At 44.0% G+C, this 14,996-nt stretch overlaps 1 protein-coding gene across 1 annotated transcript in view; it reads left to right on the forward strand.

Moving 5' to 3' along the window:
• HDGFL3 (HDGF like 3) overlaps positions 1–9,439 on the forward strand; it is a 51,836-nt gene extending 42,397 nt beyond the window's left edge. The window contains exons 3-6 of the mRNA XM_081888798.1: positions 1,263–1,401; positions 3,044–3,202; positions 4,559–4,705; positions 7,589–9,439. Of these exons, the coding sequence (XP_081744924.1) occupies positions 1,263–1,401; positions 3,044–3,202; positions 4,559–4,705; positions 7,589–7,594 (451 nt within the window). The 3' untranslated portion in view covers positions 7,595–9,439. The remainder of the gene's footprint in view (positions 1–1,262; positions 1,402–3,043; positions 3,203–4,558; positions 4,706–7,588) is intronic.
• The last annotated feature ends 5,557 nt before the right edge of the window (positions 9,440–14,996 follow it).

The following is a 14,996-nucleotide window of genomic DNA, read 5'->3' on the forward strand; positions in this document are numbered from 1 at the left end:
CAGGAGCAGGGACCGAGCAACGGGAGCTCACCCCGTCGCGAGGATTCGAACCGCCGACCTTCTGATTGGCAAGCCCTAGGCTCTGTGGTTTAACCCACAGCGCCACCCGCGTCCTATACATACACAATGCATAAATACTATAATCAGCTCTGAGATTTTCAGATGTTGAGAGGGATAAAACTGAAGTCTGAAATAAGTGCCTAGATAATTTACTTAATCTTGGCTGATGGCCAGCATTCTGTCCAAATGTAACCACTGGGACTGGAACCAGGAAGCAAGATTGTAAAGCAAAATAAAAAGTAGGAAGAGCGAAGCAACATTGCAAAGTGCCCTTATTTAGATTTGTCACACTTAAACGCTATTGATATTAATGAGGCTGTGGTTAGGCTCTATTGAGGCATCAGGTCAAGCCATGGTTAAGGAAACTGCATGGTATGTTGTATGAATTGACAAACCCATATTTTCTCCTTGGTTACAAAACCAGAATCAGCACTTTAACATGAGGCTCACAAACCATGTTGTTGTTGTTTGGTCGTTTAGTCGTGTCCAACTCTTCGTGACCCCATGGACCAGAGCATGCCAGGCACTTCTGTCTTCCACTGCCTCCTGCAGTTTGGTCAAACTCATGCTGGTAGCTTCGAAGACACTATCCAACCATCTCGTCCTCTGTCGTTCCCTTTTCCTTGTGCCCTCCATCTTTCCCAACATCAGGTTCTTTTCCAGGGAGTCTTCTCTTCTCATGAGATGGCCAAAGTATTGGAGCCTCAGCTTCACGATCTGTCCTTCCAGTGAGGGCTGATTTCCTTAAAGAATGGATAGGTTTGATTTTCTTGCAGTCCATGGGACTCTCCAGAGTCTCCTCCAGCACCGTAATTCAAAAGCATCACTTCCTTGGCAATCAGCCTTCTTTATGGTCCAGCTCTCACTTCCATACATAGTTAGTCTGTGCTAACTATGGTTTGTTGTGATGCCTGAATTGGCAAACCATAGCAACAGTTGCTGTTCCTCCTCCAGAGGCTGCAGCATCTGAAGACTACATTGCTGAGCAGACAGAAAACGGAAAGCAGGCATGCAGCTCCAAACTATGTTTTGTCTGACGGCAAGCCATGGTTTGGTATTGTGATGTCTGAACAAAGCCACAGTCAGGACTAACTAGTTCCATTTTTCATGGGACCAATTTCTCCGAACAATGACTGTCATATTACTGTACCTAATATAGCAAATGAAACTACCATTTGACTGTCATTTTCATTAAACCACAGCGCATTTCTGGGGCCTAAAGATCTCTTCCCGTACAAAGAATATAAAGACAAGTTTGGGAAATCGAACAAACGAAAAGGATTTAACGAAGGCCTGTGGGAAATCGAAAACAACCCTGGTGTCAAGTTTACTGGATACCAGGTAAGAATGGTTTCTTTTCTCTTTTAGCTTTTCTCAGCTAAGCCTCTCCCAAAGTACAGACAGTTTTGGGCCTCAGAGGTGTCTAGAGTTAACAGGAAACATCTTACAGCAACAATGCCTCTGGGCGTTGAGTTATAATATGCCAAATCCATCACGATAATAAGACTAGGTCTTATTGAGAATCATCATGTTTTCTGTTTGGGGTTTAGAACTAGCAGTGTTGGCTCCAATTGTTTGTTTGTTTGTTTGTTTGTTTGTTTGTTTGTTTGTTTGTTTGTTTGTAAAGGCTGTACTTTGCTTTCTCCCTCTCTCTGGGCCCAGTCTGAGGAAAGACAAGTTAGCAATACAATAAATATTAAAAATGCCTCAAACCCATGAGAGAGGGGGCAAACCACAGGATGTGATAGTGAGCAGAGATCTCAAGTTCTGGAGAAGCGGAGCTTTCATTTCTGAATTTCTTTAAAAGGAAGAACAAGTGTCTGGCCCCTGTGGTTGCAAAGCTATGCCAGGAAGTGTGGGGGCAATTCCTGCTGAAATCTCAGATGCCATAGAAGTGTGTAAATAAGATTGCAAATGGTTGGGGACCCTTCTGGGTCCTTCTCATTGTCTTCCATCCCTCCACCTGTCAGGTCTAGTAAAAAGAGGTTAAATTTTGGAGCAGCAACAAAATAATATCAGTGGCAGCTTCCACACTGCTTGGTTTAGTGACTTGTTACATGACACCTGTACAATGCCATTAGCAAAATAGCCGGTTCTTCACATTTTCCCTGATCATAACTCAGAAAATATTTCATTTTTCTTTTCCTTTTCCCCCTTTCCCCTTTCTAATGGTACTTTTAAAAAATTCCCCTGGTGCAGATAAACATCCCATTGCTATTAGGGTCAGATTATGGCCTACATAGATGAGTCAGCCATTTTCTAGATTGTGGTCTAGCCACTGTCTCCTCTGTAATCTCTCTCTTCTCTCTAGGAACCAACTCTATCACTTTAACCTTCCCTTTCCCCAAAACAGCAACACCTTTTTATCTGTTTTAAGTACATTAGGAGATTTTGCTATCTGAACACATACGTTCTCAGGAAATAATTTGTTAGGTGAGCGTTTGCATAGTGAGTTGCCAATTTCCATAGACTCCTTTGGAAACATTTCTAATGCGTTCCCAACCATGGAATTTTGACTCCCAAATGAAGAAGAAAAAAACCCAGGGAAATCCACTACAACTTGGCAAAAGACAAGGAAGGAAGGAAGAAATGCTCCCTTATTCATCCGATCTCTCCCACCAGAGTTTCTGGCAAAATGGCTGCTGTGGACCAGCAAAACACAAACAAATAATAAGGCTGCTTATTTGTACTACACGCAGGTCCAGCTGTTTGGTTATCTGAATCTGTGGTGTGTATAGCAATATTTGCGTACTAATTCATCACGTTCAGATGAGTGAATTTTCATAGAACGAGCGTTCGGATAGCAGGACGCGCATGTGTTAGCACTGAGTACGTGCCGCTCTGTTTAGAAGTAGGCAATCTGTACAGTAGGGCTGTTTCACATCTGGGTAGAATGGTAGAAGGTGCCCAGTATCTCTAGATCAGTTTCTCCCTCATATGGGATGTTACAAAACAAGCTGCAACGATTTGTCTCATTCCAAAGGCAATTCAGCAACAAAGTTCATCAGAAACTGAGGGGGAAGGAGGGAATACGGCAGACGCCAGCAGCGAGGAGGAAGGTGACCGGGTAGAAGAGGACGGGAAAGGCAAAAGAAAGAACGAAAAAGCGGGTTCAAAACGGAAAAAATCCTACACTTCGAAGGTAATCCATGAGGTTTCCTCTTGTTGCTGTTTCCCATATACAGTGCTTTTTTTCCCCTTCAGCAGTATGGAATAATGACACTTCTTTTAATAATGATGATGATGATGATGATGATGATGATGATGATGCAATGTCACATTCCTGTTATGTATTCAGTGGTCTGTGTTTGCCTGAGCTTGAGTCTGGACTAAGGATTCTGAGCCCCTGTGTTCTGATTCAATACATGACATCCAATCACAGAACATTTCAGGATTTGAGCGTCTGCCATTGGCCCTTAAACTCTGAGTCATGATTTGCAGCTTGGAAGTTTAGACAGCCAATCACGTTGGGAGTGTCCCAGGCCTTCATAAATGTATATAAGCAGTTGCTTTGCCCCTGTTGTCCAGCTCTCTTAGTACAATAAACATTCTTGCTGTTATCACTCTGTCTTACCTCATGGGAAACCACTTCAATTTCCATCTTAGCAGGAGGACTTCCAGGGGCTTACTACAATAACCCCTCATCTCATGTGGGTTCGGTTCCAAGGGTTCAACTTACATATGCAAAACTTGCATATACCCACCCCTTAGAGCTGCTCTATGGCTAGTGGGTGATCTGAGGAGAGAGAGCATCCTTAACACTCCCAGAGCTGGTGTGCCAAGTAGGCCTTGCAGACAAGGTGAAGAACTTTAAAGCTCTTCTCAAGATGGGTCTGTTCGGGCTTGTTGTTGTTGTTGTTTAGTCGTTTAGTCGTGTCCGACTCTTCGTGACCCCATGGACCAGAGCACGCCAGGCCCTCCTGTCTTCCACTGCCTCCCACAGTTTGGTCAAACTCACGTTGGTAGCTTCGAGAACACTGTCCAACCATCTTGTCCTCTGCCGTCCCCTTCTCCTTGTGCCCTCCATCTTTCCCAACATCAGGGTCTTTTCCAGGGAGTCTTCTCTTCTCGTGAGGTGGCCAAAGTATTGGAGCCTCAGCTTTAGGATCTGTCCTTCCAGTGAGCACTCAGGGCTGATTTCCTTCAGAATGGATAGGTTTGATCTTCTTCTTACCCAACACAAAAAGAGCATTTAAGCTCTCCGTCGGTCTCAATTGATGACCTTGGCCTGTTTCTACCTCTCAGCCTAAGTTACCACAAAGGGCCATAGTGAGAGTGGTGGGGAAATGGGGAGAATAATATCTGTCACCTTCAGCACCTTGGAGCAGAGTTGGGATATAAATGTAATTCATAATATTACAGGGGACAAAAATGGAAATGAAATTGAACCCAGAAACTGCCCCGTCAGAATCTGCTGTATAGAATATAGAACATCCAAGTAAACGATGCTTAAATACAGGCTGTCTTTTTTTCTTCCCCTCTTGATGGATATACTTAGAAATCTTCCAAGCAGTCACGGAAATCTCCTGCAGATGAAGATGACAAGGACTGCAAAGAGGAAGAAAATAAGAGCAGCTCCGATGCTGGGGAAGCAGGCAACGATACAAGAAACACCTCTTCAGACTCGCAGAAAACTAGTGAAGGGGTAAGGGTTACTTTAATGCAGGCCATGACATCGGAAGCATTCTAATGTTGCCACGACTTCTCCCAAAGAATGCTGGGAAGTGTGGCTTGTTAAGGGTGCTGAGAATTGTGATTCGCCCTCGCAGAGCTGTAATTCCCAAAGTGGCTTAACAATAGGGTTGCCATACATCTGGAATTTGCCGGACGTAGCTGGAATACAGCAGTCAGAAGCAGTGTCTGGGAAGAAAAAAAAAAGAATAATAATAACAATAATAATAATTTTTATTTATACCCCGCCCTCCCCAGCCAAGGCCGGGCTCAGGGCGGCTAACAAGCAATAATAAAAACAAATTGAATGAATACAACTTAAAAATAACATTAAAATACAACATTAAAATATTGAAACCTCATCGCAGGAGGAGAAAGGAAAAGAAAAAAGAAAGGGGGAGAAAATCAAATTGGCTCCAAGCCAAAGGCCAGGCGGAACAGCTCTGTCTTACAGGCCCTGCGGAAAGAAATCAGATCCTGCAGGGCCCTGGTATTGAGACAGAGCGTTCCACCAAGCCGGAGCCAGTGTTGAAAAGGCCCTGGCTCTGGTTGAAGCTAATCTAACTTCCTTAGGGCCCGGGACCACTAGGGTGTTGCTATTTATGTGCCTTGAGGCTCTCCGTGGGGCATACCGGGAGAGGCGGTCCCGTAGGTACGAGGCTCCTAGGCCGTGAAATGTCGGGGGAAATCCAAATGTACAGCAAACCATGCCGTAAGTATAGTTTTTGGTGAATTTCCTTTGGGCAAAACTAAAAAATGACTCAACAACTTTTGTGTCTGGATTTTCACTTTTTGAAATATGACAACCCTGTTTAACAATCAATTCCTCTTTCCAGGGAACTTGTGAAAGTGTAGCTCTGTTCTGTGAGGGGAACTGGGGTCTTACAGCAATTTTCAGTATGATTAGCAAGCTGCATTTCCCAGGATTCTTTGGGGGAAGCTATGGCTCTTTAAAGTGGTATAAAAGTGCTTTAAATGTATTGTGTGGCCATAATCTGGTGGGATTAGATGCAAAGGGATGGTTCTGTATTAAAAGAATAAATAAACCAGCTAGCAGTGCTAGTAGCATGGTCATTCCAGAACTACACATGTGTCACCCCCATGGCACAGAGAAGGTGCATCATGATTCGTAATTATCAATTGCATGGGTGTCTTTTTAAAGTAAATTGCAGGTGTGAGGGCCCTTAATCTGGATTGTAGCATGTGGTGTAGGGGGGCTTTCACCTTCCTTGCCCTTCTACTGCAGCTGCTATTGCCACTGGAATACAGTCAAACCTCAGTTGTCGAATGTAATCCATTCCGGAAGCCCATTTGGCTTCCGAAATGTTTGACAACCGAGACGTGACTGGCTTCTGAGCAGCGTCGAACATTCGGCTTCCAAAAAACCTTCGAAAACCGGAACATTTACTTCCAGGTTTTCGGCGTTTGGAAGCCGAAACTTTTCAAAACAGAGGCATTTGGAAGCCGAGGTTTGACTGTAAAAGCTGCCATTTGAGTGCATGGAAACTTCTATCCCCAGAGGGAATGGCAGGCAGACCCTAACGTGAGGGGTTAGGAGCTTCGACCTTTCAAACCCTGCTGCCACTGCAGTCCTGATTGATCCCTGGCACGGGGAAAAGAGCTGCACCTGCTGTTGTCAGTGGAGTAAAAGGCTCCCTTTTGAGTGAATTGGAATGTTTATCCCCAGTGAAAATAATGGGCAAAAGGGGAATGATCCAAATTCGGCCCACAGTGGAAGGCAAGGGCCTATATCTCCCTCCCCCGCACCCAGTGACACAGGAGCACCTGCAATTTATGTTTTAAAAGCTATTCACACTGTTGCTAATTGTGTGAGTGGCATCTCGTCTAGCTTGGCCCGATGACTTGTTTACTTGTGAGTCGGAAATATCCCCCTGGTCATTCTGCTAGTACAATGAATTGTGCAGTGGAAGAAGGAAAAATTGGAGGATGGTGATGATTATCTATTAAATTTCCATACTGTACTGCCTTTCATCTGAGGATCACAGGGTGGTTTGCAGTATAAGAACACAAAAATACATACCGTAGTAATGAAACTGCCCCACCCCACCCCAGTTTAAAAGGCCATAGATGGTTTAATTAGCCCAAGGCCAGGGAAAAGAGAAATATTTCTGCCTGGTGCCTAAAGATATGTAATGAGGGTGCATGGAATGGCCTGAATGGCCATGAATATATTTCAGATACCCCCAACTGTAGAAATTTAGTATATTGAAGAAAGGGCTAGTTTAAGAGTCCTTCACCCTGCCCTTATAAACTTTCAAGGATAATATTATTATATTATTATATTATATTATATTATATTATATTATATTATATTATATTATATTATATATTATTTATACCCCACCACTGGGCGACTCCCAACAGAATATTAAAAACATGATGATAAAACAACAAACATTAAAAACTTCCCTAAACAGGGCTGCCTTCAGATGTTTTCTAAAAGTCAGATAGTTGTTTATTTCCTTGACATCTGATGGGCGGATGCCACCACCGAGAAGGCCCTCTGCCTGGTTCCCTGTAACCTCATTTCCTGCAGTGAGGGAACCGCTAGAAGGCCCTCGGAGCTGGACCTCAGTGAACGATGGGGATGGAGACGCTCCTTCAGGATCCGGAAGAGGGTTTAGTTAGACATAAACTGCAGGTGGAAATGTACATCTTTTTCTATGGCCTCCCAGATGTTCTGGCCGGTGGTCAGGGATGAAGCTCAACACCTGGAGGAGCATGCCAAAGGCCTCACTTTGGAAATGTTATATCCAATTGATAACATAATGCTGATTGAATTGTTTGCATGCGTATTTGTAAAGGCATTCATATATTCTTCCTATTTCTCCCCCAGACTTAACCAACATATTGACTGCTGCATATTAAGGGAAGACACAAGAAGGTTACATGTTTGGTTGTCTAAAATTCTTGGATTTGATAGAAGTCAGCACATCTGTTCATCAGCAGCATATCTGTTCGTATGCACATTTAGGTCACATTCCTACCCGCCCTGTTCTCAGAAACGACTTTCAACTTCATTGCTATCTCCCCACCCCCCAGGGGTTCCCTTTTCTGAACGTCATTTTATTTAATCGCACGCGAAACAATAAAAAATATACGCTCTTTTCCAGCAAATGTGACATGCGAGAACATTGCCAACACGCCCATCATTGACACCTCCTCCCCCCCCCCATAAAAAACCAAAGGGCCAAAACTCCAAACTTTAAACCGTTTTCTGAAATTTCCTTTTCTTTTAAAAAAAGCAGTAACATTAAAAATGTTTGGAAATAAAGTGCCCTCTGGTAAAGAACCGCAAGAATCTTTATTCTGCTTACAAATCATGACTTAAAAAAAAAAATTCTCTTTATCCATTCTTGGTGTAATATTACTTCTTTTTTTTTACAATTGGTTTGAAAACAGGGGTGGCCGGCAGATGGCGCAGAAGCTAGATTTCGTTCCTTAGGCAGTTTAACGTGCTCCCCTCCCCCGCCAAATTGCAGTCAATATAGGGCAAAATATTTGCTCGCAATTTCGTTTGTAAGGAAATTTAAAAGAAGAAGAAAAACTATTTTCAAGTTCTATGAAATAGGAGATATTTCCCCATCTCTCTTTTTTGGATTTTTTGTATGCGACATGTAAATGTACATATTTGTATGTAACGGTATGCCTGATCTCCGTAAAGCCCTCGAGCCAAGATGGCGCCATCTTGATTAAGGATCCATGCCCATTCATTCATGAAACAAATCAAATTTACATGCAGAAAAATACCTACGCCCAAAATCACATGCTATATAGCCACTGTTTGGAGAGTAAAAGACTCCCCTCCTAGAAGACATAAGTGGCCATCTCTGTTTCAAAACCTGGCAAAATGTACTTGAGTTGCGTTCCTGCTCAAAAAGTCCATATTGTATGAAAATACCTTTCCTTATTAGACATACCTAGCTAGCTATACTCTTAATACTTCTCAAGGTCATGGTGTAACGTAAATTTCTCTGACTTAGTTCTTATATGTGGAGTTAGTGAAAGTCTTTTGTGTTTCTTTAGATGAATACAAGGAGCTTTTTTTCAAAACCCCAAAACAAATTTGAGCTTTTTCAGATGCCTTCCATTTTTAAGCGCCTGATAGTGTGTTTTTTTAAAACAAAAATAATAATTACCCTATGGGAAAATAAACCAAAACATCAAATCGAAAAGCAGAACCCAACCTGAAAGGCTTAAAAAGGAAAAGAAAGAAAGAAAAGATCCTGCCATCATTTTTCTGTTTTCTCCCCTACTTTCAAAACTAGATCTAGACTAGTAAGTAAGCATTCCAAAATCCATTATTCTGTGTACATTATTGTTGCTATTGTGAGAATAGAGAATTTTATTTATTTTTCAATGCCAGCTTTTATTGTGAAAACATATGGGTTTAGTCCAGTTTTTATCAATCCTTGTTATGCTTGTCCTTTGAACATCTTTCGCGTACTCAAGGTTTGTAGTTGAAAAGTTTACTGTACAAAAAAAATAAAAAATCATGGGGAGGGGGGGGGACACAAGAAAAAAAACCACAAAAAACTATTGTTTTTACAGAATAAATTTATTGGAATGTGTATCAGGAGTAAGGTTTGAGGTTGTAAGCAGCTAAGTTAGCGTCGTATTTGGCTTCATACGTGTAATAATGTGAGGTATTCATGTAACTCGAGTATTAAAGCAAAGCATTCTGTTATCGTTGAGTTCGTTCTAATAAGAGCACCAATACAGGGAAAGCTTTCTTGTTTCTGTCCCTTTGCTTTTCTTACCTGCGAGACTCCGTGTGCATCAAAAGCTCAGAGAATCACATGCTGTACATATAAAAGAAGTCTCACCTCTCACATAATGGCGGTAGTCCAACGTTCTCTGTCCGCTAGCGCAAAGGGAGAGTTTTAACATTGCACACCTGAGGAATCCAAAGTTGTGCAACAGATTGCACCCTTTGTTGTGCAGCGGAGTCGCCAGCAACCTCCTCCTATATTCCTTTGCACAAGCACACCCCATTAGCACAGAACATTTCTGCAACAGAACAGATAAACCACCACGTGACCTCGATTTAGCGCTGTATTGGATGCACCCAGTAATCCATGGGTAGGCAAACTAGGGACCGGATCTGGCCCAATCACTTTCTAAATCCGGCCCGCAGATGGTCCGGGAATCAGCGTGTTTTTACATGAGTAGAATGTGTGCTTTTATTTAAAAATGCATCTCTGGATTATTCGTGGGGCAGAGGAATTTGTTCATTTCCCCCCAAAAAATATAGTCCGCCCCCACCACAAGGTCTGAGGGACAGTGGACCAGCCCCCTGCTGAAAAAGTTTGCTGACCCCGCCATAATCACTTGCATGCCTCAATATGCTAAGTGGGGTAAATGAGCGGTCCAGGGGCTAGTAAAAAGTAAAGGTGAAGCATCCCTGGACGGTTAAGTCCAGTCAAAGGCGACTATGGGGTTGCGGCACTCATCTCGCTTTCAGGCCGAGGGAGCCGGCGTTTGTCCACAGAAAGCTTTCCAGGTCATGTGGCCAGCAGGACTAAACCGCTTCTGGCACAACGGGACACCGTGATGGAAGCCAGAGCGCACTGAAAGGCCGTTTACCTTCCTGCCAAAGCGGTACCTATTTATCTACTTGCACTGGTGTACTTTCAAACTGCTAGGTTGGCAGGAGCTGGGACAGAGCAACGGGAGTTCACCCCATCGTGGGGATTTGAACCGCCAACCTTCTGATCGGCAAGCCCAAGAAGCTCAGTGGTTTAGACCACAGTGCCATCCGTTGTCCAGAGAATGGGAGCTAGTCCAGGTACAGGTACTCGCACAGAGTTCATTTTAAAGTTAGATGCCTGGTGCCAGAGGATTCACATTCTAACACGTGTGGAAAACCTACACACTGTGGCCGCGTAGGAACCTGACATCAGGAAATGTTATACTTTGCAACTTCAGAAATAAAAGAACAACTTCTTGCAATCCCTCAGATAATGGTGGAGGGGAAAGAGCATTAGCAAAGCCCTTCTAGAGCAGACCAGAGACCCCACAGCAGCCAACAAGAGGCCTATGGGAAGCCCATAGACAGGACATGACACCCCATTTTGACTCCCCAGCAACTGGTATTCAGAGCCTTAAAGCTTCTAATACTGGAGGAGGTAGAATGTTGCCTTCATGCCCAGTAACTTTTCAAAGCCTGGTTACTTATCCTCCATCTGTATGTCGGAGCCTCTCTTAAATGGTGTAACCTTTACTCGTAAGGGTAAGTTTGCTTTCCCTTTTCTGAAACTCCCCCAGCTCTATAGTATTCTTTTGGAGCTGTGGAAACCAAAGTTGAACTCAGTACTGTACTCCAGATATGGTCGCACCATAGATTTGTTCAATCTCGTTTCAGTCACAACCCTTTTCCTAACGCTCCTTCTTGTGGAATTTGCCTTAAACCTCCCAATGCAGAGCTGACGTTTTCTTTGAGCTGCTCTCCGTGACACCAAGGTCCTTTTCGTGGTCAGTCACCGCCGGCTCAAACCTCATCAACATACATGCAAAATAAGGGTGGTTGGGGGTTTTTTTGCACCAATGTGTGTCACTTGCTTACACTGAATGGCATTTGCCATTTTATTGCCTGTTGCCAGTTTGGGCACATCCTTCTGAAACTATCCCTTTTTGTTTAAAGCGCCTTGAACAATTTGGCATCATCGGACAACTTGGCCAAGTCACTGCTTGCCTCAAATTCAATGTCATTCATAAATGATTTTTCTAAATAACAAGGAGCAGGAAATGGTGGAAGGGAGCTGATGGTAAGACTAAGGGAGGAGGAAACTGTAGTTCTGTAATACAATCTGGCTGGGGTGAAACTGAAGGTCTGCCACTATAAACCCTACAGAGATTTTTCTTCCTGTGTAAGATAATTTACAAACTTCACCAAAATAGGCATCTCCCCTCAATCAGCGCTGGATATGTAGCTGGATGGAATCATGGCATGGGGTGAGAGACGTACCGTGGTACCTCGAGTTAAGTACTTAATTCATTCCGGAGGTCCGTTCTTAACCTGAAACTGTTCTTAATTTGAAGCACCACTTTAGCTAATGGGGCCTCCTGCTGCTGCCGTGCCGCCAGAGCACGATTTCTGTTCTCATCCTGAAGCAAAGTTCTTAACCCGAGGTACTATTTCTGGGTTAGCAGAGTCTGTAACCTGAAGCGTAACATGAAGGGTATGTAACCCAAGGTACCACTGTACACAGTAGGAAAGGGCTCAAGACAGATGCTGCTTTCAACATAGGGATGAAGAAATCCAGTGCAGTTTAGATTTTAAGGGAAGCCTACTCAATTCTCGCTTTCCACATGTGAACCGAAAAACACAGCTTATGCTTCAAAATTCGCACTTCTCCGAATTTTGTGATGCAGTTCTCCAGCCAAAAATGAGGAAAGTGTGTGTAAAAACGTGTATGTTTGTAAAAAAAAAAAACATACAAAATACATTGCATTAGGAAAATTGCAAAAACCAGGCAAAATCAAATACAACAGTGTGTGTGTATATGTATCTGGAGAGACTTACACTACCATGTTGGCGAATCTTAAGGAAGACTTTTAAAAAAAGCATGCGGAAAAGTGGTGATCTGAGCCCAAGTCTGTAAAAAAATTATAAACGAGAGAAACCAAAGGTTTGTCCGTCCCTATTTCAGCAGCTGCTTTTGAGTGGCATAAGGGGTATCCTGGAAACAACAACAAAGTGACAATTGAACACATGAAAACACGCAGTCCGTTGCCTTCATTTCACTAAGTGCTGAGCTTACAATTCTGGAGGCGCAAGCAGAGGGATTCGTAGCTGATTTGTGAGCAACAACTTTAAAGCTTTACACTGCCAGTCATTTCCTTGTTCCAGCAGTTCTTTAGCCCTCTACAAGAACTGTCAAGACTTGCACTTGCCAAGTCCAGGGCTTATGATCTCTTAGATCTGCTGCCCATTTGTAAGCGAGCCCTGCATTTACATAGTTGCAAGCACCTTATTAAGAACTGCAAAAGCTTGCAGAGAAGTGCTGCAACTGAGAACTGAATGCATCCTCTGACTAAACCACGACTGCTACTCTCTCTGTTCACTGCTCCCAACCCAGTTCTTTTGCTCCCACATTTGCAAGTTGCATTCTGTGTCAGGTGCATTTGCTCAAGATCCACTGCTGTGTCGTCCCACTTCCATCGCGCCGCTCAGTGCAGCACCTGTCGCTGCTCGTTTTATTATCCTTTCACATCGCGGCATCTTTTTTACACAGCGCTTTATAGCGGCGCGTATCAACGACGAGGGGGGGAAAACAGGTCCCTGATCAGGTTGCAAATCTGTTTGTGACAGTGGAGGAGAACAAAGGTAAGGAAGGAGCAACTTAAGGGAGCGAGTGGCAGCTATCAGCAGAGGCAGCCAAACACATATTCAGGTTTCATTTCAGCCAGGGGTGTGGATTGAGGTTTAAAGCAAACATGATGGTATCTGCAAGAGTCCATGGATTGCTGGAAAACTCATGGGAAGGCTGGGGACATATAGGACCATTTAAAGCGGGGAGATGACTCTGAGACGAGGGATCAAATGCAGGCCTCCAGGTCAAACCCTCCTCTAATGCTTCTACCTGGCTGGTAGAGACATGCTAACCCATGTGTCATGGACTAGCTGGACACAAAGGAATAGGGGAGGAACCAGCAGGGTAGCTCCCAAGGGAAGAAGGCTCAGAGCCCGGGGGTTGGTGGTGGGACCACAATGAGTGGTCAGAGGGAAAAGACTGGAAGGAGGAGGTGTCAGAAGCTGAAGAGGTAACAGTGTTTAGTGGGCAAAGTGCAGAGATGAGTCAGGCTGGTGAAGAGGCATGGGTGTCTCCCTGTCTTGTTGTGACAAGCTCCCTTCCCCACTGGTCTCCCAGAACCAGGAGAGGCATGAAGCAAGAGGAGCAAAGACAGGCACGCCAGCATAGTCTCAGATTGCTTGGGGAAAACCCTGGAGAGGAGACTTGGGCAGCTGTGGGAAGGTGGGGCCCTTCAGTCTCCACAACTGCCTCACAGGGGCAAGACCTACCAAAGAAGACTTGCTGTGCTCATTAGGCCTGGCATTCCTGGGCAGATCCTGTCTCTTCTAATCAATCAGTTACATTGTGTGATTTATTGCTGGCTTGATCCTGGCACTATGGCACAAATGGGGCATTTACATCCCTTTCCCTGCCTGGTTTTGTCTCTGGCCCCACTTGCACTAGAATGTGGCCCCTGGAAGGTTGCCCACAAGGGAATACAACCCTGGATCTGAAAAAGATTGCCCACCCCAATTTAAAGTTTGGCATGCTTCAACACCTATGCTTTACTATTCTCCAAGGAGAATAGTTTTTCTCCCACCAGGAGAGGGGAAAAAACGTTTCTGGGGTAGAGGAAGGTTTAGTACCTTCTAACTACCCAAAGCAGCCTCAGCTGGATGATGCATTTAATTGGACTGTAACAGTTTAAAGCCAAAGTTTTTGTGGGGGATGGCAGGGTGGAGGTGTGTTTTGAGGACTTTGAAAGAGCAGAGAGAGGCAACACCCTGCAGGCACTCTGAGTTTGGATTTGATATCCCACTTTATCACTACCCGAAGGAGTCTCAAAGCGGCTAACATTCTCCTTTCCCTTCCTCCCCCACAACAAACACTCTGAGGTGAATGGGGCTGAGAGACTTCCGAGAAGTGTGACCAGCTCAAGGTCACCCAGCAGCTGCATGTGGAGGAGCGGGGAAGCGAACCCAGTTCACCAGATTACAAATCTACCACTCTTAACCACTACACCACACTGGCTCTCAGAGAGAAGTCCAAAGAACAGGGACAGCAAAGAAAAACAGGTGTCGTGGTTTAAGGGAGCAGAAGACTAGGGCAGCCATCTGAAGGAATCCATGGCAATCTCTTCTGGGGATGGATAGTACATTTGAATTGTAAACAAGTATTAAATAAAAACCACTTTGGTCTTTTGTAAAGTGGAGGGCAACAGGCAACTATTAATATAGGATTTGTAGACTTTCTGGCAGCAGGTTTTTTTCACTTTCACTATACCAAAGCAGAGATATATGGACTTCTGCAACCTGGTACAATTTGCACTGCAACAATACGCTCCAGCTCCACCATTGTGCAAAAGAGCCTGAGACGTGCTAAAAAGTGACCAAAGGGGCCAGAGATTTCCATGCCAAATAAGTTTCAGTTCACCAATTACTCGTGTTAAATTCAACGGTGAATAAAAATGTCAGAGAACAGAAACGGAAGCAAAAATTGCCAATGTTT

Source organism: Podarcis melisellensis, assembly GCF_964234715.1.
Source record: "Podarcis melisellensis genome assembly, chromosome: 14".
NCBI classification, from domain to species: Eukaryota; Metazoa; Chordata; class Lepidosauria; order Squamata; family Lacertidae; genus Podarcis; species Podarcis melisellensis.